Here is a 26,067-nt window from a genome sequence, read left to right as displayed (position 1 = left end):
TTTCGGTGGACGATTAGGAGGGCAGTCCTCCTATTATGACTGACAAGCGAATGCATATGTTTCAGCGTGGGTGCTGGTGTTGGCGACGGAGAAAAGAAAAGCGGTGTGGGTGATAGCCAACAAAAACTGAAGCATTAGGTTTCATACCAAGCATTAAGTTTAGTGCATATGTTTCGACAAAGTTTTTTTTGGCAACCATTAAGTTTATTATTAATGTATTAAACTAAGGTTTATTACTGCATGATTTTTTTTTTGAAACTCATGCATGTTGAAATTGATGTGAACGTCGATAGTGTTAGTGTAATTTTTTAATTAATGCATGTTGCAATTAATTAGAAATGATTAAATTAACTCACGATTCAATTAAATTGAAAATTGAATTTTATTTTTTTAATACTTTAATTAATTGGGCATGGATTTAAATAATTGGGTCATTGAGACCTCAATCTAGTTCAAACCATTGATTGGTTTAACTAAATCAGTTTGATCCAATTAGACCGAGCTCTGGTTTAAATCATTGGTTCGTTTAACTAAATCAGGTTAGTCCTTTTAGACCCCGATCTGCTTCAAATAATTAGTTAGTTTAAGCATATCATTTTGATTCAATCAAACCACATTGAATCTAATTGGATTGGACCTTTTCAGATTTGATCAAGTGGAATCGATTTATTCTAATTGTCTAGATTTCATCAAATTGGGTCAAATTGTCCAATGGACTATGAAGTCAAATAAACATTGATTTGATCAATAAGTCTGGTTTTAGATTTAAATTGCCTTAAGTTAAATAATAATAATTAAATATCTAAATTAGATTAGTTCTAATGAGGGCAAGAAACTTAAGATCCGGTTTTCCAATCGGTTGATCCAGTATGTTAGCCAATTGGAGCTCTTCAAATAAAGAAAATTTATTTTTCTTATTTGCTTAATTATTCTATGTATTGGTTCTACGCATATGTGTAAATTGAAATGAACTTGCTTTGTACTGACGTTATTATTTTCAATTTCAGATGTCACGGATGATATACACGATGACCCATTGCGACGTGCAACACAATGCGCTAAGAGAGGAGATTGAGGAGATAGAGCATGATCTGATTTACGGACTCTAATGACATATTGGGCAGCTCGATCAATTGTTCTGGAAGCTCTAGCATGAAGAGTTTTCAATCCTGGATAATTATAGGATTTAAGTTTTGGTATTAATATCATGTTTTATGAGTAGAAATTTATTTTGGACTTAATTATAAATTTTCTACAAATTATGGAATTAATCTCATATTTTTAATGTGATTTTATAAGAACTATCTGGATTAATTCCACAATTTGGATTAGAGTCAAGTCGAATTAAATTTGACTTAATTTAAAGATCAAATGTAGGGAAATCAAGCAGAATTAGTATGAACCATTGATCTAAATCAAGAGAGATCTTATTCCTTCATTCAGATCTAAGCATCCTGTCCTTGATCTAAATCTAAAATGATATGAATCATTGGATCCAAGTAAGAAGGCAACTTGATCTGGACCACTTATCTTTTCGCTAGATCAAATGGTCAGATCTTCATCTATCTTCCTCATCAAAATGGACGGATCAAAATGGACGGCTAAGATTGAAGGAGAGAAAACCCTTTATTTTCTCTGCTCCACGCACAGTGAACGCGGCTTGGGGTTTTTTCTCCTCTCCTCGTGATTTTTCTTCAATCTGGCGATGACAACATCACCGACAGCTTTTGTGAAGGCGAGGACTAATCTTAGGGTTCTTCAATGGCAGAAGGGTTCTTCTCCAGCGGTGGAGAGCCCTCGCATCTCCCAGGAAGAAGCGACGGCTTCAAGCTAGGGTTCCGACCGAAGTGGTTTTCTCCGGCGGGGCTCTTCATCAGGAGGAAGGCGTTCCTATTCCATCCCTTCTTCAGAGGAGATTCCTTGCAGACATGGCTGCGAATGCAGAGGACTCTACAAAGGATGTCGGCTGTCCTTTCTTCTTCTCCAGTGAGCCCTTTCTGAAATTCCACACTGGTTCTGCTAAGAAGCTACCTGCGGACGTGGTTGCGGAAGCAGGAACTCCAGAAAATCCAGTGTGTATCAAATTCCTACATAAACGAAGTTGACCTTGCCACTCTTCTTTTTCTCCGACTAGCTTCCCATCTAAATCTCGAGACTTAGGCTGCTATGGACTTCCGCGGACGTGGTTGTGAAGGCTGACATGATCCCAGTAACCTTAGTTCTTCAATTCTGGCAGAGCAGTAAGTCTAACCTCACTTCTTCACTAATTTCCAAGTGATCTGAGGTCAGTTGTTGAATTGCTGTCCACCGAGGCTGGTGGTTCCAAATCCGGGTCCTTTGTGTGACGATGGAGGGTTAGTTGGATTGGTGTTTGATCGTGGAAGAGTGATTTGGATAGTTTAGTTTACTTTCTTATTGATGGTTTGTGTTTAGTTGTTAGGTTATTTTTGTGTTTGTTATTACACTTTGTTAGTTTTATTTATGTATGATTATTGATCTTGTATTATAGGGTGACAATGTGGTACAAGTTTAGCTTTTATGCATAATTATATTTTGTTTAACTACTGTTAAATTTGTTTAGTCAATTGCTTTTGTTTGATTGTTGCTTCCTTATGCATTTTTGTGTTAATTGTATTTGTTTCATGTTATGCTTATTGATGACAAATCTTGTGTTGTAGTTTGACAATATGATACAGGCGTAGTCTTCGATAGTTAGCTGAGTTTGATAGTCAATTTCGTTTATGTATGTTTATGGTGTTATCCGTAGTATAGAGTGACACTGTACTATGATTCATCGTTGTTTGTTAGTTAGGATTTCCTTTATTACATTAGGTGTAGAGATCCCCAAAAACAAACCCCTAGTTCGATTTGGTCTGAAAACAAACTTCCTGCCATTAGTTCTGTGAAAGATGATTTGGCCTTCTACTATACTACTTTAGTGTAGGTTAATGGGTTCAGTAGATTAAAAATTATTAATGTGATGTGAGTGAGTGGCAGTCGCACACTTATCAATACACCTCAATGAATAAGTGTGCGACTATCACTCCGAAGAGTTGTGTGTGGAGTTACTTCACCATGTGAATCAAGAGGATCCCGAAGAGTTTGAGGAGGATCCATAAGAGGATCCGAATGTAGATCCAATCGAGAATCCTAAAACTGGTCTACTTGAGATTACCCTAATTGAGTCCAGGATGAAAGGGATAGTATTGACCGCTACACTAGTGTTTGTCCTACTAGCAGTGGAGTAAACTTATCTAGCTTATTAGAGTATTATTGTTGTTATTGTCGCTATGTACGAACAGTATTAGTCCATTAATTTTAATAAAATCATGTAGTAGAAACTGTTATTATATATGAACAATACTACTTTCTAAAATATTATGTTATATGTTAACAAATTAGAAAAGAGAATGTTATGTATTAACAGTCTTAAAAGAATGATTAGTTAGGGGTGTCAAAAATAAACCCGACTCGATGATCCAACCCGAGTTGACCTGAAGAAAATCAGGTTCGGGTTGGGCATTTTCGGGTTCAGTTCGGGTTGGAGGGTTGGAGAGTTAAAAATTTTCGGATTGGGTCGGGTCGGGTTCGGATTGACTCGGGTTGACTTAAATATAGGATTTTGTCGATTTTTTTGGGGTTAAATCAAATTTTATTTTAAAAATTTAGATATTTTTATGTATATTAATATCATGTTTGTATGATAATGATGGAGTAGTGAGATAAAAGTGAAGAATTATAGGGAAAATAGGCCAAAAAAGTCATTTTGAATCGGATTTTCGAGTTATATGAGTCGGGTTCGGGTTGGTCGGGTTCGGGTTCGGGTTTAGGTGTTTTGGGTTGAACTCGGGTTCGAGTTGGGTTAAAACAAAAAACTCAACCCGACCCGACCCGACCCACCCGAATTGACACCCGTATGATTAGTTCATTTAAATGATGAGTTTATTTCATGATTTGTTCATTTAATGATTAGTTTATTTGATAAGATGTGTATAATAGTATTGATCAATGTTTGCTAGATTGGATTATATAAATGATGAGTGGAAACGTAGTTGTCACTTGATTTTGTAAACCAACTCTGTCACGCCCTAGAGGAGTCCTTGCCCAATAAAGAGATAGCATCTCCTCTGTAACAGTGACAATTGAAACATGTATACAATACCACAAGGCTACTTACAAGCTATAATCAACAACTCACACGGCTGGAACATACACAACCATGTAGTTATTTATACAACTCACTCGACTGGAACAAAATGATCACAACCACGCAGTTGTATAATAAACAGTCTACACGGTTGTGCTAAAAATACAACGAAATGTTGGTGCAATATTACCTAGGTCAATGTTGACCTATTTGACTGGGCTTGAAGTGAGTCAAGCTCGAGTCTTGATGATTTGGTTTCGATGTTTGACAATACTTGTAGACAACACATGAACATTGCAGGTGCAACTGTTCATGTGGGAAGATTGTGAAGGAGAGGTGAGTGAAGCCAGGCTGAAGGAAATCCTAGTGAGTGAAGCTAGGTGAAAGTCCTGGTGAGTGAAGCCAGGCAGAAGGAAATCCTAGTGAGTGAAGCTAGGTGAAAGTCCTGGTGAGTGAAGTCAGGCAGAAGGAAATCATAGTGAGTGAAGCTAGGTGAAAGTCCTGGTGAGTGAAGTCAGACAGAAGAGAAATCCTAGTGAGTGAAGCTAGGCAGAAGGGAAGTCCTGGTGAGTGAAGCTAGGCATGGGGAAATCCAGATGGGTCAAGGTTGACCAGACATCTGGTGAAAGTCCAAGTAGGTCAAAGGAATTGACCGGACACTTGGCAAGAGAGTCCTAGCTGGTCAAGGGTGACCGGATGCTAGGTTTTATGTACCAACAAGTTATGGTTGACTGGATGTTGGTTTAGGGGGCTTTGGACTTGCTTTTGAGCAAAAACCAAGATCTGATTGATCAGCTGATTGATCCAGCAGATCTGGATCGATCAACCGATCGATTGGATCATGCCCAATCGATCAGCTGATTGATCGGGTGAGTCCCCACGAACAGAACCCCTTTGGATCGATCCGTGGATCGATCCGTGGATCGATCCAGAGGTCCCAATCGATCAGTGGATCGATTGGGAGCTGCTGTTTATGCGCGATAAGTCCTGGATCGATCAACCGATTGATCCAGGCTATTCCAGAGAGCATAGAGGCACTCTGGATCGATCGGTTGATCGATCCAAAGCCTCCCCGATCGATTGGGAGCAATCCAATCGATCGGGATCCGACCGTTGGCGTCGTATTTAGCTGCAGGCGAGTGTTTCCTTCAGCAGAACTTCATCAATTCATCTCAGATCACTTCAGCGCTTCCACAGCTTCTCCACAAAGATCAGATCGCCAGTTCTTGAAGGTTCTTGGAGGTTTTCCAAGTCAAGAGGCGGATCTACAGCTGAAGAAGAAAGCTAGGGTTAGGGTTTCTATACTCATTGTAAGCTTTTGCTTGTATTTGTGTATCCTTTCCCTTTCTTCTTGTAGTGTGAACTTGTAGGGGGCTTCTCCGCCTTCGATAGTTACCGAAAATGAGTGTTTATTAGTGGAGGTGTGTGTGTGTGCGTGGATCTTTGGACTAGTCACATCTTGTGAGGTGGATACCAAGTAAAATCCCAAGTGTTAGCGTTGTATGTTTTTGTTTCTTGTATTACCGCTGCACATCTTCGAAGAAACAAGCAACATCAAGCACTGAGCACGCGTCGTGCTATTCACCCCTCTAGCTACTTTTCGGTCCCAACACGAAAAACATAAAGAAAGTCCATAAACTAAAAAGATACAATGCGTGTCGGCACGACTTAAACATAACAAAAAAAATACCAATAACGATAAAATAGCCACATGGCTAAACACCAAAATAATGCCAATACTATAAGGAACAAGTGTAGGAAAACAAGAGCAAAGTATAGACCATCTTCGGATGTGACGTGGGATCGACAGACATGATACTTCAAGCAACTCCATAATCATCTATCTACTGTCTGAGGAAAAAAACAATATACAAATGGGGTGGTGAGTACGGATCACTCAGCGGGTAATAGACAAGATAGTGCATGGTCTATATAAAAATATGGAGATCAAAGTATACAGTCTCAGTAGAAAAACAAGAATATAATCATACTGACATAATTAATACATCTAAACATAACTGGTATAATGAATACGCATACCAAATCCAGATCTAACACATAAGATTATGATCACACATGACATAATAAACATACATACCTAATCTGGATCTAACACATTAGGTCAAAAATATAAATGATAAAATAAATGCACATAACCATAACTGACATCATGAAATGCACATACTCAATCTGGAAATCGACACATATGGTATAATGATCAGTAAACTCACCGAGGATCAGTAACAAATTTGCTCGTAACACCTGAACAATGTAACCGACAGCATATACATGTATAATAAATGGTATGTATGAAGCATGACAACCATATGCAATAATCATAGCTCAAACAAGTGTAACATATCATAATCATATGTAGATAGTATCTACTATACAAATATATCTCCACAAGATGCACCGTGCATCATATGCAAATGTGCATGCATGCCACATAGTGTCACTCCCGCCCGCCCCTCCACCTGCCACGACCCCTGAGGGGTCGAGATAATGACAACTGTACAACCCTCCAGCAAACACTACTCTCGAGTGGTCGATGTGACAGTACGCTAAGTAGTTATCTAACTACATAGCGATGAAGTCCCTGACGGCTCACAACGCTGGATATCACAATGCCTAGTGACTGAGTAGCACGACAGGACAAGCGACAACTGCTTCATCTACCACTACCCATGAGTGGCTGAGTGTGCGGTGCTAAAATGATTGACAACTCTCTCACACCACAAGGGAGACAATGGTCATCAACATGCAATTCCATGATGAACATGATATAAATAATTATGATGCTAACATGATCATTATCAATGCAACACCCCCAATCATTATAAATATCTCCAATACAATGATTCATCTAATACGTATGTCTATAGTTATGGATAAATCCAACTGGCGTCTACTAAGCAACAAATACAATAAGTAGCAACACCAGACACGTACACACCATACATATATGCACCCTACAACGTAGGTATAATCAACACGATACCTCCAACATCATACCAAATACATATAATCAACAACATATGAATTATCGACATAATTCATCCAATATTACTACCAGACATGTATGCACACATCCACATAGGTATAATCAACAAAAAACCTTCAATAACCACACCAAACATGTGTACACACACAATAAACAAATGGACAATCAACCAGGTGACTCCTACAACACATACCAATCATGTGTACACTTAATATCAAATGCATAATCAGTATGTTAACTCAGTTAACAAGATATCCCTTACTATACGTACTCTATATGTATATACATAATAGAGTATAGATATTCAAAAGCTAAGACTGCATCTGAAATAAATAGATCATCTTAAAGGTCAAGCACACGTATCAAATAGGATAACAATACAAATAGATTTAAGGTAAAGCAACTTAATCTATCAATCAAAAACAACCATGCCCTAAGTTCAAAGAACTAAATAGGTCAAGGAATAAATACCCATCTTTATTTGTCAATAGTGCTAAATAATCTCACGTCAAGATGCTCATCTCGAATCAACGTCCTGCAAATCATATAATGTATAGTTTAGTTAATCACAAATTCAACAACCAGTTAAACCTAAAACTCAAACTAATTAGGGGAAACTCTAATCGAATAATCATCAATTAACTCTGATCAATGATTACCTCCAACGATTATTAATTCCTTGATTGAATTAGGTTTAACCCAAAATTATCAACTCTTTATTTGATCCATGTAGCAATCCATTTACTAACAAGTCAACTCAACATAAATCCAGCATACCTAATTCATCAAATTGATTAGTTTAGGTTTAATCATATCATCCAACCAAATCCAATAATCCTCAATCAACATATCGTTCCTCTTCCAATTCACATTCATATTTAGCAATTCATATACAACCAACCTAACAACATCATCAATTAATAAATCAAATCCAATGTAGAATTGAAATTCAACTCTAAAACTCACCCAAATCTAAATGCTCCACTATAAATTTCATCATCGGAGAAGCTCACTACCCAAAGTGATGGTTGGGACTAGGCAAAACTGCTACCTCCAAACTAAATAACCCCAAATCATCACTAAGTACAGATTAATCACTCGAAACATTTGTTAGGGTTAGTTGGTTATCTCAAATATAGTAGCAACACACTTCGGTGATCAGTAGGGTGGCCTCGAGAGTGTGAGGATGTGCAACAGGTGGATCTGGTCGTCTGCTAGCTATGGCTGAGGGTTATCGCTGGTGGCTGTGATGTAACTCTGATGAAGGAGTCCATGCGGCGGTGGAGATCGGAAGGGAAAATTGGAAAGCCAATGGCCTTCCCCCATCACCGGCTCAAGTGCTTAACTTTCGGCATGCTCCGGGTGTCCATGACTAGGAGGGGAAAGTCGACAGCCGAATCAGGGCTCAGGTGGTCTACGTCGATCAGAGCGTAAGGGAGAGATCTGGGGCATGGGGTAGCGATAGTGACAGGAAGAGGGCGATGTCGCGACCACGGTGAGGGAGAAGGGAGAGGAGGTGGTAGCGCCATGGGAAAGCCAACTACATCGACCCTCCCTATGGCAACGACGACTGTAATGTCGCCGATCGAGTCTTCATGAAAGCAGGGGAGGCGACAATTGAGGAGTCTCGGGAGTAGAGGGGAGATTGGGAAACAGACTTAGGTAAGTAATATTTATACTTAGGTCTTGATTAATTAACTTAGGTTAAATGATTTCAACCTTAGGTTAATTAATCTAATCAACACTCAACTTAAATGGGTAATCCAAACAGACTTTTTCTAAACCTAATTAATTCATTCTCTTAAACGTGTCATACGGACTCCGTTTAAATTTTAAAAAAATTTTAAAAATTCCCCAAAAATCTAATATAATTTTTTTTTTAACAAATTAGAAAAGGGAATGCTATGTATTAACAATCTTAAAAGAATGATTAGTTCATTTAAATGATGAGTTTATTTCATGATTTGTTCATTTAATGATTAACTTATTTGATGAGATGCGTATAATAGTATTGATCAATGTTGGTTAGATTGGATTATATAAATGATGATTGGAAATGTAGTTGCCACTTAATTTTGTAAACCAACTTAAATTAATATTGAATCAATTATTAATTATATACATGTGAAATATATTGAATTACTATATAATGTGTTTATTTATGTTAGATCATGGTAAATAAGAACATTATAGCTAAACTCAATGATAGAGAGAAATTATATGGGGATAACTATAAAATCTGACACCTTAAGATATAATATGTTCTTGAGGAAAAAGAAGTTCTAAAGGCTATAAATCAGTTCATGAAAAAACCTGCTGTTGGTTCTACAACACAACACAAATGTGACCTTGATGCCCACTGCTAAAGAAATATTGATTAGTTCAATGGTAGACGACTTAGTATTTGAGTATGAGTCATTATCATCTACTCATGCAATCTAGGTTCTCCTTAGAGAGAAGTATAGTGGAGTAAGTTTAAGAAAGCTTCATCAACTGATAATAAAGTTTGACAACTACAAAAGGTGTCCGAATGTTACCATGACCCAATATTTAAGGGAAATGATGAATATGATTCGAAAGCTAAAAATTGCTGGTCATAAGTTGATTGATGAACAACAACTTCAGATAACTATCTGTTCCCTTCCTGATTCTTGGGAAATAATGAAACAGAATCTGACTCACAGTGAAAGTATCAAGACTTTAACTAATGTCTCACACCATGTAGAACTGGAGGTAGAGAGAATAGAATTGGCAAGGATTTTTGGTCTAGCTTTTATAGCTGAAGCAATAAGAAAAGATAGTTTAAGAGATGAAAGGGAAAGGGAAAAGAAGCTGGTGCTGCTGCTTGGCAAAGCCCAATCAAGAAGAAAGAAAAGAAGTATGGACAGAAACCTAAAAGCAAGTTGACTTGTTATAACTATAGCAAGAAGGGGCATTATACTCAGGAATATATTAAGCCGAAAAAGATAGATCCATGTTTATCTTTTTTTCGTGAACATTATATTGCTAGTTCATTGTTGTTTACAGATTCTTATCCTTTGTAAATTATAGATTCATGAGCAATGAACCATATAACTCTTGATCGAGCTACATATGTGGAGTACCATTGGGTACCAGTTGGTAACAAATAGATATATGTGGGAAACAATGCAATGATTGAAGTCAAAGGAGTTGACACTTACGAACTCAACCTACGTGGTGGGCATACCTTGTTTATACATGATGTCCTGTATGTTCTTGAGATTCAACGAAATCTGGTTTCTATTAATAGTCTTATTGATTTGGATTATTGTATAAACTTTTATAGTCGTTGTGTGGAATTGAGAATTAACTTTGTGTTAATAGGATATAGTCATATATAAGATGGTTTCATGGTTCTTGATGTAGAACTATATATTAATTATGCAATAATGGTTATTTTTCAAACATTACTCTTATTAGTGATGCTGATATTAATGATGAAGTTTGACATGCTATACTAGGATATATAAGATAAGAACGAATGAATAAATTAGCTAAAGAGGGTCTATTACATGCTCATGCTAAGATTGACTTGTATATATGTGAGCATTATCTTGCTGGAAAAGCAACTAGGAAATCATTTGGTAAGACTATTAGAGATGAATCATCATTGTAATTAATTTATTCGAATATTTGTGGTCTAATTAATATGAATGCTAGAAATGAAAATTCTTATTTTATTACATTTATTGATAACTTTATACGATTTGGTTATGTGTATTTGATTTTTTCACAAATCTGAAGTATTAGATTGCTTCAATCATTACTTGAACGAAGTTAAGAATCAATTAGGACATAAGGTTAAAACCTTGCGCACTGACTGTGGAGGTGAATATTTGTCTAATCAGTTCAAGACAATGTGTAATAAGAAAGAGATTATTAGATAGCTAATTATCTATAGAACTCCACAACAAAATAGGGTTGTTGAAAGAAAAAAATCGAACTCTTTTAGATATGGTTAAGTCTATGATGGCTCAAGCTAATTTGTCAATTTCCTATTAGGGACCTACTGGGGAGATTTGTTATTAGTTTCAACCTATATACTTAACTGAGTGCCTTTTAAATATGTTCCATCTACTCCATATGAATGCTGGGTAGGCAGAAAACTAGATTTTAGTAATTTTAGACCTTGGGGGTCAGCTACTTACGTTTATGATAAGACTCATAAATATGAAAAATTAAAACCTAAAAATAAGAAGTGTATCTTTATAAGGTATTCTAAGACTTCTAAGGGTTATGTCTTCATTGGTGAGCAACAAGATGGAACTATCTCTGAAATAGAGTCAAGATATGCTACTCTTCTTGAAACTAAGTTTCCAACAAAAGGTGAAGCTGATAAGATAATTTCTTTATTTGAAATAGAGGAAGAGGATAATGTTCCTTTATAAACAGATCAGGAATCACTAGAGATGTCTGAATCTAGTCAACCTAGTGGGAGTAATTTGCCAAGGCATAAGTTGGCTTCTTAACAACTCAACTTACGAAAAAGTGTTCATAAGAATAAACCTCAGAAATGGTTTGATATTGAGAATGAGGTATTAATAACACTCTCAGTTGACGACGATGAACCTCGAATGGTTGAGGAAGCATTAAGATGCTTAGTTAGAGAAAAAAAATAGAAAGTTGCAATGGATGAGGAAATGGAGTTAATGAGAAAGTATCAAGTTTGAAATTTAGTCGATCTTTCTCTAGGCCGAAGGACTATTGGAAATAAGTGGATTCTCAAAATTAAGATAAAAGCGGATGGATCGATTAATTGATATAAAGCTCGACTAGTTGTAAAATGATATACCCTAATAGAGGGTATTATTTTTAAAAAGAAGTTGAGTATATCTTAGGAGTGAAGATCATGAATGATTGATCAAAAAGACTTTTAGGTTTATCTTAAGAGGCTTATATCACTAAAATACTATAACACTTCAATATATCAGATTGCAACATTGAACAAACATCTACAGTGAAAGGTACTATTTTGAGCAAAAGTATGTATCTCAAGACTGCTGAAGAAATAGCCGAAATGAAAAAAAAATCATTTGTCAGTGCTATTGGTAGTTTAATGTACACTATGTTATGTATTTGTCGTGATATAAGCTGTGTTATTGGCTTAGTTAGTCGTTTCCAATTAAACCCAGGATCGGGACACTAGAAAGCACTGAAAAGGATATTCAGATATTTTAAAAAGACAATAGATTATTGTATCTATTTTCGAGAATCTAAGATGAGCCTGAAGGGCTATATAGATACAAATTGGGCGGGAGACCTTGATGATAAAAAAAATCCACATCTGACTTCTTGCTAAATGGTGACGTCATCTCATGGAATAGCAAGAAGCAGGCTTATACATGTAGCCTTGTCGATAATGAAAGTTGTGTGGCTTGATTTGTATAGCCTTGTCGACAATTGAAGTTATATGGCTGGGCTTGTTTAGCCTTGTCGACAATGGAAATTGTGTGGCTTACGCAGCGAATGTGCAAGAAGCTGTCTAGTTAAGAAGGTTTCTGAAGCATTTAAAGATTGCTGAAGATAGTGAGAGTTCTATTACAGTGTTCTGTGACAGTCAAGCTACTACTAAAGATCTTAAATATCACAGCAAAGACAAGCATATAGAAATTAAATATAATTTTATAAGGGATATTATTGATAAGAAAAAGATAGTTCTTGAGTATATCCCTATATGTGCTATGCTTGCAGATCTTTTTACTAAGTCATTGATGAAAGAGTAATTTCAAGGATATGTAAAGTTTTTGTGACTTCATAGAATGTAACACGTTGTAAAATGTCATGATTTATTCAGTGTATATGTTATTACATTTGGATTAAAGTCTTAATGAGCATGTTGGCAGGTTGAGATTGGTTCATTCACATGAACAATCATCTCTATTTATTAAGTATAAATAGAGCTATGACCATTACTTATTGGACAACCTATGTAGCTGTGAAAAGAGACATACTCATAAGTTAAGATCATCTTGATAATTGTGTCAAGATGAGATCATTTATGTAATGATCAGAGTAAATGAACCTACCATTTACTGAATCTGCTTAAGGCCGGATTGGAATTTATATATTGAATTCAAGATTAGACATTAGGTATGTCTAGATTAAAATTTGTACAATGTTAAATTTTGAGAACAACATGAACTCTTTTTAGTAAAGAGAAAGACATCGTAGCATGTGATTTATACTAGGGGTGTAAATGAACCAAATCGAGCCGAATATATAGAAAAATCTAAGGCTCAAATTCGGCTCATAATAGGTATATTCAAGTTTGAACTCGATTCGAAGCTCAACAAATTCAAAATTTTTAGTTTGAGTTCGATTCGAATTAGGGCTCAAGTTCGAGTTCGGCTCGAAAGATTCGAACATGTTCACGAACTATTCAAATTATTACTCGTAAATAGGTACTCGAAAGGCTCAAAATTTATTTATTTAATATATATTTAACTTATATTAATAAAATATTCACAAGTGGCTCGCGAACTATCGAACAATATAATTTGGGCTCGAGTTCGGCTCGAAAAAAGTTCAAATATGTTTGAGTTCGGCTCGAATTCGATAAATTCGAATACGAATCAAATATTTTTCGAGCCAACTCGAAAAGCTCGTGAACCAGTTTGATTCGTTTGCACCCCTAGTCATACCACATGAGCTATAACGACAATAAAGGTAGTAGAAGAATTGATCTTTGCTTCTCTACTATGTGAGACCCTTGAGATTATAAGTTAATCTCAATCTTACCCTAAGTGACCATTTAGCTATCTACTTGAAGTTTTAATCAATATATGTTATTTAACATATTTTTTAGCTATAAATGATTCGGTCTATGTAGTATAACTAGGAAAGTGACTGATTAAAATGAATATATTATAGATAAAAAGAAAGATTAAAATAGATTTACATTTTTGACATTTATTCACTAGTCGACCAGTTATATTTTTTTGAGTACTTAAAATGTAATTGTGAATAAATTATATTGGAAATGTGGAATATGCTCTCAACAAAATAGTCATTATGAAAGATTTGAGATGTTCATATTAATATAAATAATTAATTTAGGGTAAAGGTAAAGTTTTAATGTCTCAAATTCGTTCTATAGAGCAGCTAAGTTAAGTGTAATAACTTTTTTAACAGTAATTGCTCAGTGTACTTGCTGTCGCACGAATCATTTTTCCTGAAATATGAAATGAATATTCTTTCATGGTCTTTGTGACAATATGACCTTTATGGATTGCCTTGAACTAGTGGGAGATGTTGGACGTGTGTATTGACTACACACGTTGATGGAAGAATGGGTATTGATTGGTTGCCCATCCTCTTCCTCATCCTCTTCCTCTTCCTCTTTTATCCATTATTTGCAATTAGAGCTTACATTATGGAGGAAGGTAAAAAGTTTGGAAGGTGAAAAGTTTACCTTCTTCTCCTATATAAGTCACTCGAAGGAATTCATAGAGAGAGAATTTTATCATAAGCGTGAAGGAAGAACAAAGAGAAGGTTTGAGATTTGATTAATCTTGAAGAGTTTTCTTATTCGTTTGTGATTATTCTTCCGACGATAAGTGAAGATCAAGATCTACTATAAGAAATCATTGTGAGTTTTATAAATTTTATATTTCTATATTTCGTGTGTTTAGATCAACACTACTACTAGTGTTAATAGATTTTTGGTGAAAATTTCAAAAGGTGAATTAGACTGTGTACCAAGAATTATACTAAATTTTAAAATTTCATAAAAAGACCTTTAACTTTTAAATTTTAACCTAAAAATTTGGGAACGATAAGAATGATGGTCGCAATTATACATTTACCATCTATTGAAAAATTATGATGTAATTTTGGAGGTGGAAAATAAATTTTTTTTTAGAAGAACAATAATTATTTTGACGTTTTTCAATTTTTTTAGTCCATTCTTATTTTACCGTGAAAAATTGAAATTAACACACACACACACACAAAATAATACTAATAATAAGATGTGGAAGGTTGGTCGAGCTAGTGTTTTGATATGTTCTGTTGTACCGCTGACGACCTAATTTCTACTGCCTTGGACAACGATGCTCCACTCGACCGTCCGCCGCCATGCTCTTCTTCCTTTGCCCCAACTCCACCGCATTTTCTTCACCACTTCCTCCCCCTCGTCATGCGGCGGCACCTCTTCTCGCGATCCTCACTTCATGGTCGACTACCTCGTGAACTCGTGCGGATTCTCCGTGGAGGCGGCGTCGAAGGCCTCCAAGCCCCTCGCGCATCTCCGATCCACCGAGAATCCCGACACTGTTCTTGCTTTTTTTAAATCTCAGGGCATTGATGGCGCTAATCTCAGGAAGATGATATCCTCGAAACCAGCACTCCTCTCCTGGAATTTGGAATCAAACCTCACCCCGAAGTTTCAATTTTTACGCGACCTGGGGTTGTCAGAATCCGACCTCGTTGATGTCATCATGAAGAACCCCGTCATCTTGTGCCTCAACGTCCAGCATAATCTTCTCCCCAAATTGAATGTATGGGAAAATCTCTTTGGATCAAGGGAGCTGCTCCTCAAGAATCTTAGGAAGCGGTGTTGGTTTTTGAGCAGCAACATTGAGAATGTGGTACGTCCTAACCTGAACTTCTTACGGGATGAGTGTGATATTCCTCTCGAAAGGGCATCACTTGTCCTCAAAAAACAACCTACCTTCATTATTCAAAATCCAGACTCATTACGGGCGTTGGTAGATCGAGCGGAGCGAATGGGATTTACTAGGAGATCTCGAATGTTCCTCTGGATCCTTGACGTTCTGTTTAGGGTCAGCCAAGAAAAAGTTGACGCTCACTCCAAGCTCATGAGCAGCTTTGGGTGGTCGAACTCGGAGTTCAGTGCTGCGATCCTAAATCAACGAGACTTTTTGAATAGTTCGACAGATATCTTACGGATAAAGATGGAATTTTTGGTCAAGGAGGTTGGGTTCACCGCATCCGGCATTGCTAAAAAGCCTAGGCTTTTAGTATACAGTTTGAAGAAGAGGATGATTCCTCGGTTTCAGGTTATGAAGATATTAAAATCAGAAGGGTTGTGGACTTCAAAGGGCAAGCTACATGTGTTTTTCACAATGTCAGACCCAAAATTTCTGAAGAAGTATATTCTTCCTTACCAAGATAAATTCCCTAAACTTCTTGAGATCTTGTGCGCTGTAGCTGAATGATGGTTGCATAAGTGAAATTGCAAAAGATAACAATGATGTTGAACCAATCTTGTAGTTTTCATGTGTTTGCTATTTCAAAAATTGTTCATCTATACATTAAAATGCCAAGTTTTTTTTTTAAAATTGCATTTTATATCCTGATTGAGATGTAGAAGGGTTTATCTTTGAAAATTGAGGGTTGCACTCCGTGCAAATTATTCCAACAACTGATGGAGCAGTAAATAGTCATATTCTTGATTGATAAAAGATGAATTTTGTTTATCCCTGAGCTGGGTGTATGTTTTGATATGTGGCTATTTGCCAAGATGACCGAGATACCACTTTCTGTACATGTAGGGCATGAAAATTTTCTCAAGCTTTTCTCATTGATAACAAACTTTATGGAAGGTGTTTCTTGTTCTTAGAAGGTAGGATTCCTAGCTTTAAATTTTTCAAACATGTAGAAAATGCTTAAATTGTAGATTTGATTTCTAATGCTGGATATGTTATTCGTATATTTTTTTTATTACATGGCATGAAGTGATTCAAATCTATTTTGTTGTACTTCCGTGTTGGTTGCTCAAATAAATTTCTGGTTCTTTAAGGTATAGAAATTTTTTCTACAAACTGCTTAGTGGTCAAAATGGCGTGGGGGCAATGGAGATGAGTCTTTGAAAGATGTGAATTTGTCAAATTATTTCCTAATTGTTATGTACACGTTAAAGAAATGCAAGAGAGAAATTTCTTACTGAGATGATATATCTTGAAAATATCAACTCGTAGGAATAAATGATTAATAAGTACCTCAGCCGAATTAGGGACTAATTATCCTTCACCCTAAATATGTAGAACACAAAAGTGTTGCTTTTGAAATTGGCTGCAATCATTTGCCATCTGATTCATTATTTGGATCACTCTGCTGTTTTTTTTTTCCTAGTCAAATGGTTCTTAATGTGTTTGTTTCAACAATTACCCTTATATATATTATTCTCTCTCTTTTAGTTGTATTCAAAGTTGAATGGTTGTAAATTGTAATTCCATTCTTTTTAAATTTTCATTGAGATCCAGACTAGTTACTTACAGTGTTAACAATAGCAATGGCCACGTTAAAAGAAGGCAAGATTTTCTACAATCTAAAATGGTGTCGTGTTTGAAACCTGATGGATCTTATACTGATCAAGTAATTACAACCCTTTTCCCCTTATTTCAACTTCATCTAGTGCTTTGGTTTCTATGAATGAAACCTCTCTGTTCGCGAACAAAGGATGAACTTGAACATTGAAGGGTGATTGCTGCTAAGGTTTTTATGACAGCAGGACTTGTAAGCTGTCAAGTTCTTGATCTTTGCCAATCCAGAGTTATTTTAAACTAAATGTAATCTTTTGTCTGATGTTCATAACAGGACATTTGGAGTTTTGTCAAAAGAAGGATGATTTTCTACAATCCAAAATGGGATCACGTTTGAAACCTGATGGATCTTATACTGATCAAGTAATTACAACTTTTTTTCCTTATTCAAGTAGTAGCATTGGCCTTTGATTCAAAGGAAGCATGCGATAGCACATCAAGATCTAAAGGTTTTTTTCTTTTGAGAAAATAATTTTGTTTAGATATGTTTTTTTTTTAACTCTGGGTTTATTTTCTGTGAGAAAAAAAAATATATTTGTATATCATAGAAAAAGATTATTATAATCGTGGAATTCAAAAGTAGATAGCAACATTGATACTAAAATGGTGCTCTACTAGTGTTAATAGATTATTGGTGAAAAGTTGAATTAGACACGTTGTGTGTATCAAAGAATTATAAGCATGCCCACTTATATCGTGTGATGGTAAAAGATGAATGAGCCTGGGTAATGAGGACTCAAATTTCATTAAAGACACGCTATACAATCTATCTTAACTCATATAGTCTATCATAACTCCTATGTGCTTTGAGGCTGAAAAAGTTACTTTCAGGATTAATCTGAGTCATGAGAGTTGAATACGATATATATAATCTCCCCTTTTTACTAGCTAATTTTGATGAAGTCCAAAATGAAAGTAGATTAATACTCTTTTTACTATTTATATCGAAAATAATTTTAAGATTTATTAATAATTTTCATAAATGCATCAATCAATGATCGACTCAGCTGCGGTGTATTATTAAGAATTTTTTTCATTAATCAATTAGAAATCTAGAATTCTCTTTAGTCCCATATTTTAGAATTGGCAATTAAGTAGAGATGTTTATTTAAATACCTTGGGTCGGCAATATTAAAAACATACTTTTCTCAGCTTTTTGGTTAAGATCAAGTATGACACACCCTTGCACTATTGCATGGTCACCCTTACTTAATTTATGGATGATTAAGTGTAGTATTTATTCTTATCAATTTAATATATGATATAACGAATTAAATTGTTATTCGCACATGTTCATGTATTATATTACACATGCAAGCAGGGGAGCCAAGTATAGCTTTGGTGGGGCAGTTGTCCAACCTTAATTATAAAAATATTAGAGTTTTACTTCACCGAAAAAAATAAAAGTAGGGGCAATTATTTTTTATAGGCTAATTATTTTTTCCCGAAATCTCTCCTTGTATTGATTCATCTGATATAAGGGGCCTAGTTCACGCAACACGTGTGCACAATCACTAGTGTATATATATATATATATATAGTCTTCTAGTGAGCCTCACCTATAAAAGAACTATAAGAAAACCAAATGCCTCGACTACCCGACTATATAGGATGAGGGCTGTTTTTTAGCCTTCTTGAGCTAACACAGGTCTTATTTTGGTTTACTTTCTTTTACAGTTACTGTTCACCTTTAAGTTACTGAGATAAGGACTGAAGAAGATCTCGAAGAGAGAAATGAAATAAGAGTACGTTTTATTAAGCCAGGTATTTTACAGATGCATACATGGTTTAAGCAGCAGAACTATCTTACAGATTGACAAGCAAACATAAGCAAACTCTTACATACTGAAACAGAAATAGTTAAAAGACATTACATACTGAAATTGACTTATTTTACATACTTACAGACAGAAAGGAAGGACTTTGAGAGGGAGCTGGAGAGGGAGGTTGAGAGAGTGTGAGGAGGCAAAGAGGGAGAGAAAGTTGCTCGTAGTGGATGCCTTGGGAGGCAGAGGAAGATGGCCTTTTATAGGCAAGAGTGGAGAGATGTCTTCAGGAAGAAGGAAACATTTGCTTGGGAGAGAAGGAAAGCATCTTGAAAAGTAAGACAGGTGGAAGGAATGTGTTGTTTAGGGTGAAAGGAAGGCATCTGCAAAAGAGACAGGTGGAAAGTAGTATTGGTTTTAGCAGAGACATTGGTGAGTGGTGGTGGCATTGTTAAGTAGTGGTGGTACTGTTGAGTACTGTTGTTGTAGTAGTGGTGGCATTGTTGAGTACGGTGGTTGTCATTCTTAGCTGTCCATCATATTATCAATGTTGTCTTCTCCGGTTGAGTCTAAAGATGGTGTTTGTGAGCTGGAAGCTTGGTTTGGTGCTCTGTGTCTGGCTAAGGCAGCTCGATAGGCTCTAGCTGAAAGGGCGGAACTTGCTAACATGTTGTTACTCATTCTCTCTGTCTTCTTCTGGTAATGTTGAAACAGGGTAGTATGCTATGTAGTAAAGTGAAAAGGGAAAAATCTGGTACCCATATCTTTTGGCCAATAAATTTTTTCAATGAATGATTCTCCAACCAGGATATAAGTATCAGGATCTTCAAGTCTGTCCTAGCCCCAATGCGTCCCTTGGACTGAAGTTCTCCAGTGTTTGAGTTGGTCGGAAAAGAAGGGAGGAGCTTCCCAATCACAGTCTGGGTCTATAGGATAGTCTTGTAGCTTGGCTTGGTAACCGCCAACTTCATTTACGTCAATTTTAACTAAATGTCGGGCTGGCTCGAGCCAGTCTGGAGGAGTACTGTCAAATGTACATACTACAAATGTTTCTTCTTCTTCCAAAGCAGTAGAAATAACAGTACCAAGTTTCTTTGGGAAATCTTTAACTGAATCTGGGTTATGAATCCATAATTTATGTAAGAGGTCGTAATCAAGAAGAGTAAAAGGGGTAATTTATCTCTCTTTGTAAGCCGTAGTAATGTAGGATTCATAATCCATGTTAGTTCTTCTAAAAGCATAGAGAAGCGGACATTGACATCCATATTTATCTAATTCTATACAAGGTGGTCCTTTCTTTTGGCATTTAAGCTTTGGGTTGAACTCAGCTTCATATACAATAGTCATTCCTTCAGGAGGTGTTTTTGTGAAAAGCTTTTAGGGCTTCACATAATTCTATTAACGTTTGTAAAGTAGATTTTTCAGCCAGACTGCGAACATAAGTATGAATATCCTCAGGAATAGTATTTGGGAAGTCTACCAGGCGCATCTCAGATGCTCTTTGTAAAGCTGTAGTCTTATTTTATTCTTTAAGTTGAGTCAAAGTTAGGTACTCTGGTCTGATAGGAGTATTGGTGTGTTCTATTGAAGGCTCTGCCAGGCTATTCTTAGGAGTATGTTGCACAACTTGAGCATAAGTAAAAGTATTTGTATCAGGGCTAGTACCTTGTATTGGTGTTGTTTGCAGAGTTGTACTCACAAAGAAATGTGGTCCTAGATGGTTTTTGGCTGTTGTAAAAGCCTCTTCAAGTGAATAATAGCCTTTAAAGTATGGATGTTCTAGGTTTTGAATGGCTAAGTTGGTTTCTTCCCATGTAGAGTATACCCCTGCCTAGGGTCCTGAAAAGACTACATAACAGGAAAATTTCTTTCCTGCTGGTTTCTGGATAGTGGTAAGAAAGTAGTTGGAAAGAGCGTTTACTACTGCAATTTTATGTCCAGAGCTTCCTGGAAGTGTAGGGATATGCCAAATATTGTCAATAAGACAATTTTGGATGTGGTCAAGTCTGTCTCTGCCAACAAAGTGAAAATGATCTTCTGGTTGTGTGAAAAGTTGTAAATCTTGAGTGTCAAAACACATGATTTTGATGGAAAAAGTACGAACTTTCCTTGGTCTGTCCATCTTGTAAGGACTAAAAATTAAAATGTTAATGTAACAAACTTGATAATGTATCTGCTAAAGAATTATTAACTCCTTTAATATGTTCCCATTGTATCTTAGTCCTTTATTGATTATGATATCTGTAAATTTTAACCAACGCTTTGTACTGAGGCCTTTTCTGACTGTTTTAATTTGTTGACCATATTTGACTATGACTTTGTAGTTTGTTCTAATAAGGATTTCTGGTTTGTTACAAATAAATAGTCTAAAAGCTTCTAAGCAGTAAATAACAGCTAAAATTTCATAATCTAATGATGTTAAATGTCTTTTTTTGTGGTATTTCCCAGAGGCATAACGACATAAGGCTTCTGTTGATTTAGGTTCATATTTGGAAGTTTTGCGATATAAGATACCGCCCCAACCAGTCTCACAACCATCTGTTTCAATAATTAAATAATCTGAGTCAAGAGGTAAAGTTAACTTAGGGATAGTTTTAACCAGTTGTTTGATTTACTAAACTAAAGCAATATCTTGTTGGTTGAAACGTTTTTGTCCAGTCAAAGATGTCTTATTGTATAAAGGTCCACTAATTTTTCCTATATCTTTTAGATAGGGTCTTGCATAATTTAGAAGTCTTAGAACTGCTCTTAAAGTCTTGGGCCTTAATAGTTAGGTCAGGGTTAATGATTGCTAATTTATAATAAATTTTATCCCATTCCCAATATTTAGTTGGGTTGTCGCCAATAATTTATAGTTTTTCTAGTCGGGAGATAAGAGAGTCTATATCTGGCTGATGGGTGTTGATAATTTGAAGCAATTGTTTAAGGAGAAGTAGATCATTAGGAATATCCCAGAAGGAAAGATTATTTAGAGGGCTTGTCCAGCCAAGTAAGTCTAGTTTTCCTGATATTCAAAAAAGGCAAGGTCATAGGATGACATGAGAGGTGTCTGTTTACATGTCCCTTTTATAGTACACTGGCAAGTAGTGTCCTTAGACTGGGTTCAGGTTTTTGTTGTCTGTGATGAAGCTGTTAAAGACTTAACTACAAAGGGGTAGTCTGGCACAATAGGTGTGACTATTGGATTAGAGAAGAATAGAGCATAATCTTTTGTAAGTAAAAAGTCCCTGTCTGATGATATGAGAAAATTTAGTCTCAGGATAAGGTGGATATTTTGATGTAGTAACGGTTTAACCCATAATTTGGAGAGAGTTTGGGGAGCACTATAGGTACCATAGTTATTATAAAATTTTATATGTATGTTTGTGACAAATTGGGTACTAGTAAGTTGTTGGCCATCAAATTGTGTACTAATTAAAGGTTGTGATGAAGTTTTGATCAAATTTTAGGTAAAATAGACAGAAGTGTAGCCTCATCTATAGTAGAATTATTAGTTCCACTATCTAAGAAGGCTTGTAATGTAAATTCATGGCCATGTATATTTACTAAGCATTTTACCCTAACATCAAGAGTTCTATTTGTATTACAAATACTAGGGGTTTTTATAAAAACCATATCAATGTTTAGTGAATCTGTTATCTGTAAACTTTGACCCTTATTAAGTGGTAGCAATTCTTGTGATGTCAGTTCTTCTATTTGGTTTGTTATTATCTCCACATGAGTTTCTAGTTGGTTTATTCTAGTTTCTAATGTTGATACTCTTGTTTCTAAAAGGATATTTCTAGTATTGCTTTTAGTGGGTTGTGTTATTGGGATTAGAACATTAAAATAGTTCTGAAGACAAAGATTACAAGCCTGTTTTTTACAGTTTATACAGGTACCTCTTTTATCAATGACTGGATAATAACTACACCAATAGCAAGGTATATTATCTGTTCCTGTTTTTAATTTCCAATCATGTGTACAATTAGAGTCGCTTAAATTTGTATTTAGTTGTGTAAGCATTAGATTTGTATCTATGAGAGGCAAGTCATCCCATAATTCTTGTTCTAGGTTTATTGATTTATAGTCAAAGTTTGTATAATATGGAGGTTGTAGGAAGGAATTTACTAGACTATAGTCTGAAGAGGGGGAAATTTCTTCCATGTCATCTACGGAAATAATAGAGTAGATGGAAGATGTGTCTGAGACGTCTGATTGAATTTCTACTAAATCTAAATTTGTGCAGGTGACTAATTTAGCTTCTCTAGTATATAGGTTTTTCTTATTTGGGCAGGCAGAAGACAAATGTCCTGGTTCATTACAGGCAAAACAAGTAATAGTGTTAGCATAAGTTTTCTTTGGTTTGTATTTTCGGACATGTTTTTCTTTATTTAAATATGGTTTCTTTTCTCTGCTTTTCCGAACATAATATGTTTTTCTTGGCCTGACATTTTTAGTTTTAGCTGGTTGTGTAGTTGCTTTAGTATTTCGATAATGCTTTTTGTTTTTGTTTAGGTGTCATTGAACTATACTGTTGGGGGGGTATATATTTGACTACAAAACCCATATTGTTAGTTTTTAAGTTGTTTTTGAATATAGATATAAGTACATTTTTCTTTTAATACAGAAATTATGTGTTGTATACGTATTCCTATATTGTCATATTGTGGTGCTACTTTCATGTCTATCCAGGCCTTATCTATTTCCTTTCCTAATTTCCTTGGAAGTTTACTAAATAGTCGTTCTCCTAATTCTGGGTTACAGTAATTTCCTGATACTGCTGTTAAGGCAAAAAAGTCATTGCAAAAAGGTTTAATTCAATTCCAATTAAAAAGTTGTAATTGTTCTAAATCTCTCATAGCTTCTTTTTGTCTAATATCTAATCCTGTATTAGCATCTCTTGCTGTAAAAAGTCTATGGATAGTATAACAAAAATTAAGTATATTATTACCTTGTGAAGCAATCCTAGCTATTTCTTCTGGATGAGTAGTTTTATAAGATTCCCATGCTGCTCTAGCTACATCACCTAAATAATTTTCTCCTAATCTTATCATAGCTTCACCAGATTCTATATCTAATTCATGTTTTGCTTGGTAGTCTCTTTTGACAGAGACTATCCATTGTTCTAAATAAGTGTCATACATTTGTGGGTCGCCACATTCTCCTATATTAAGTAAGACTGAATTCTTTCCAAAGTATGTAATTTCTGGTGGTCTTCTTTTCCCTATAATTCTTAACAAAGGATTATTGTTGGTATAAGGATGAATTTGTGTTCTTGGAGGATTCCCTTCTCCATAATCCATAGTTCTCATGGAACTTTCTGGGTATCTTACCTGTAAAGGTTGTGGTGTATTGGTAGTACTAGATTCTGCAGGATTCATTAAAGCAACGTTGGAAAAGTAGTCTTTCTTTTTAGCTATAATATTATGGTTCTCATCAAAATATAACATCCAATTTAACAATCTTCATCTACCTTATGATGCAGTATGTCAAAAGTTTCTAATTTTGTAAGATCTTCTTGTGTAAAATAATTAGCTATTTCAAATGGAAGGTAGACGTATTCATTTAAATCATCATAAAATAGGAAGTTATCTTTTTCTTTTTGTGAGTGTGCATTGATCTCTATGTTCATTAGATTTAAAGTAGGTTGGTTATTTTCCTGGATGTCTTCTTGGGAAGTTGAGGGTTTGTAATTATGAAATCTCACTATTGATTTACCATGTCTATCTTTATAGATTATGGATTCTCTTGGTTGTAGTGTTTGTGGGGTAATATTTAGATCTAGGTTAAGATTTCAGTTTAATCCAGCAAGTAAATCAGATGAAAAGTCTTTGGGTTTGATGAAATAGATTCCCCTTGTCATGAGAGTTTCTATTATATTATTAATTTATACTTTGAAACTGTTGTTTATGCTAGTCATTGTTTTTCCGAGAAAGATTATGTCTGTTTGAATATTGTGTTTAATATGACCATTCCAGATTTTATTGACCATATTAAAATTTCTGTTCAAGCCAGGGGATATGTTGAAAAAAAGTTCAAATCAAAACAAAAAATTTAAGTTGTCACATGTGGCGGATAAGATGGGCAAGATAATACATATTTATAATCATAATACCTTGCACAACTTTTTATTAACGCCAGTGCACGATAGACACTCGAGGCGTCTAAAATTGATGCAGGCGCCTCAAGAGTTTTTTCTTGTTGACGTATTTTTTTTAAATTAATATTTTTTTTTAAAATCTTAAATCTTAAATATATATAATATATCCTGTAAACATCTAAAACTTTTTTATAACTTGAATGTTATAACTCAAACCCTTAAATCTTAGAGTTAAATTTAATTAGCTTAACTCTGGAGTTAATTTTTTTAAAAAAAAATACTATTAAGCGCTTAAATATATATCCCTTAAGTGTCTATAATTTTTTGGTGTTAATTTTTTTAGCTTGAATAATATAATTCAATCTTTAAAATTTAAAGATAAAATTTAATTGGTTTAATTCTAAAAGCTAAAAAAAAAATTAAAAAATTGATCGAATCCAAGCACATTAATTCAGGTGCCTAAATTAAATCGAAACACCCCAGTTGCGCTAGAATAAGACTCAGAGCATATCAATTATATATACTCATGTTTTAAATTTTCATAAAATACCTTTAAATTTTAATAGTTCCATCTAAAAATTTGTTTGGCAAACAATGAGAATATTATACCATTGAAATCTATTGCAAAATAAACAAATTATGATGTAATTTTGGAGGTGAGAGAAAATATTCTGGAGAAGAAGAATGATTATTTTTGATATATTCCATTTTTTTTAGCCCTTTCTTATTTTACCGTGAAAAAAATTGAAAAAAAAATGATA

General features: G+C 35.1%; 1 protein-coding gene across 1 annotated transcript; it reads left to right on the top strand.

Annotated features, from left to right (window-relative positions):
- The first annotated feature begins 15,223 nt into the window (after positions 1-15,223).
- On the top strand, positions 15,224-16,351 carry LOC122026529. Its single transcript, XM_042585266.1, has one exon. It carries the CDS (start codon positions 15,224-15,226, stop codon positions 16,349-16,351), a length of 1,128 nt encoding a protein of 375 aa, XP_042441200.1.
- The last annotated feature ends 9,716 nt before the right edge of the window (positions 16,352-26,067 follow it).

The sequence above is a fragment of the Zingiber officinale genome, chromosome 10A (genome assembly GCF_018446385.1).
Source record: "Zingiber officinale cultivar Zhangliang chromosome 10A, Zo_v1.1, whole genome shotgun sequence".
Lineage (NCBI taxonomy): Eukaryota > Viridiplantae > Streptophyta > Magnoliopsida > Zingiberales > Zingiberaceae > Zingiber > Zingiber officinale.
The sequence above is the reverse complement of the archived record's forward strand: the minus strand, read 5'-3'. Positions and strand labels throughout refer to the sequence as shown.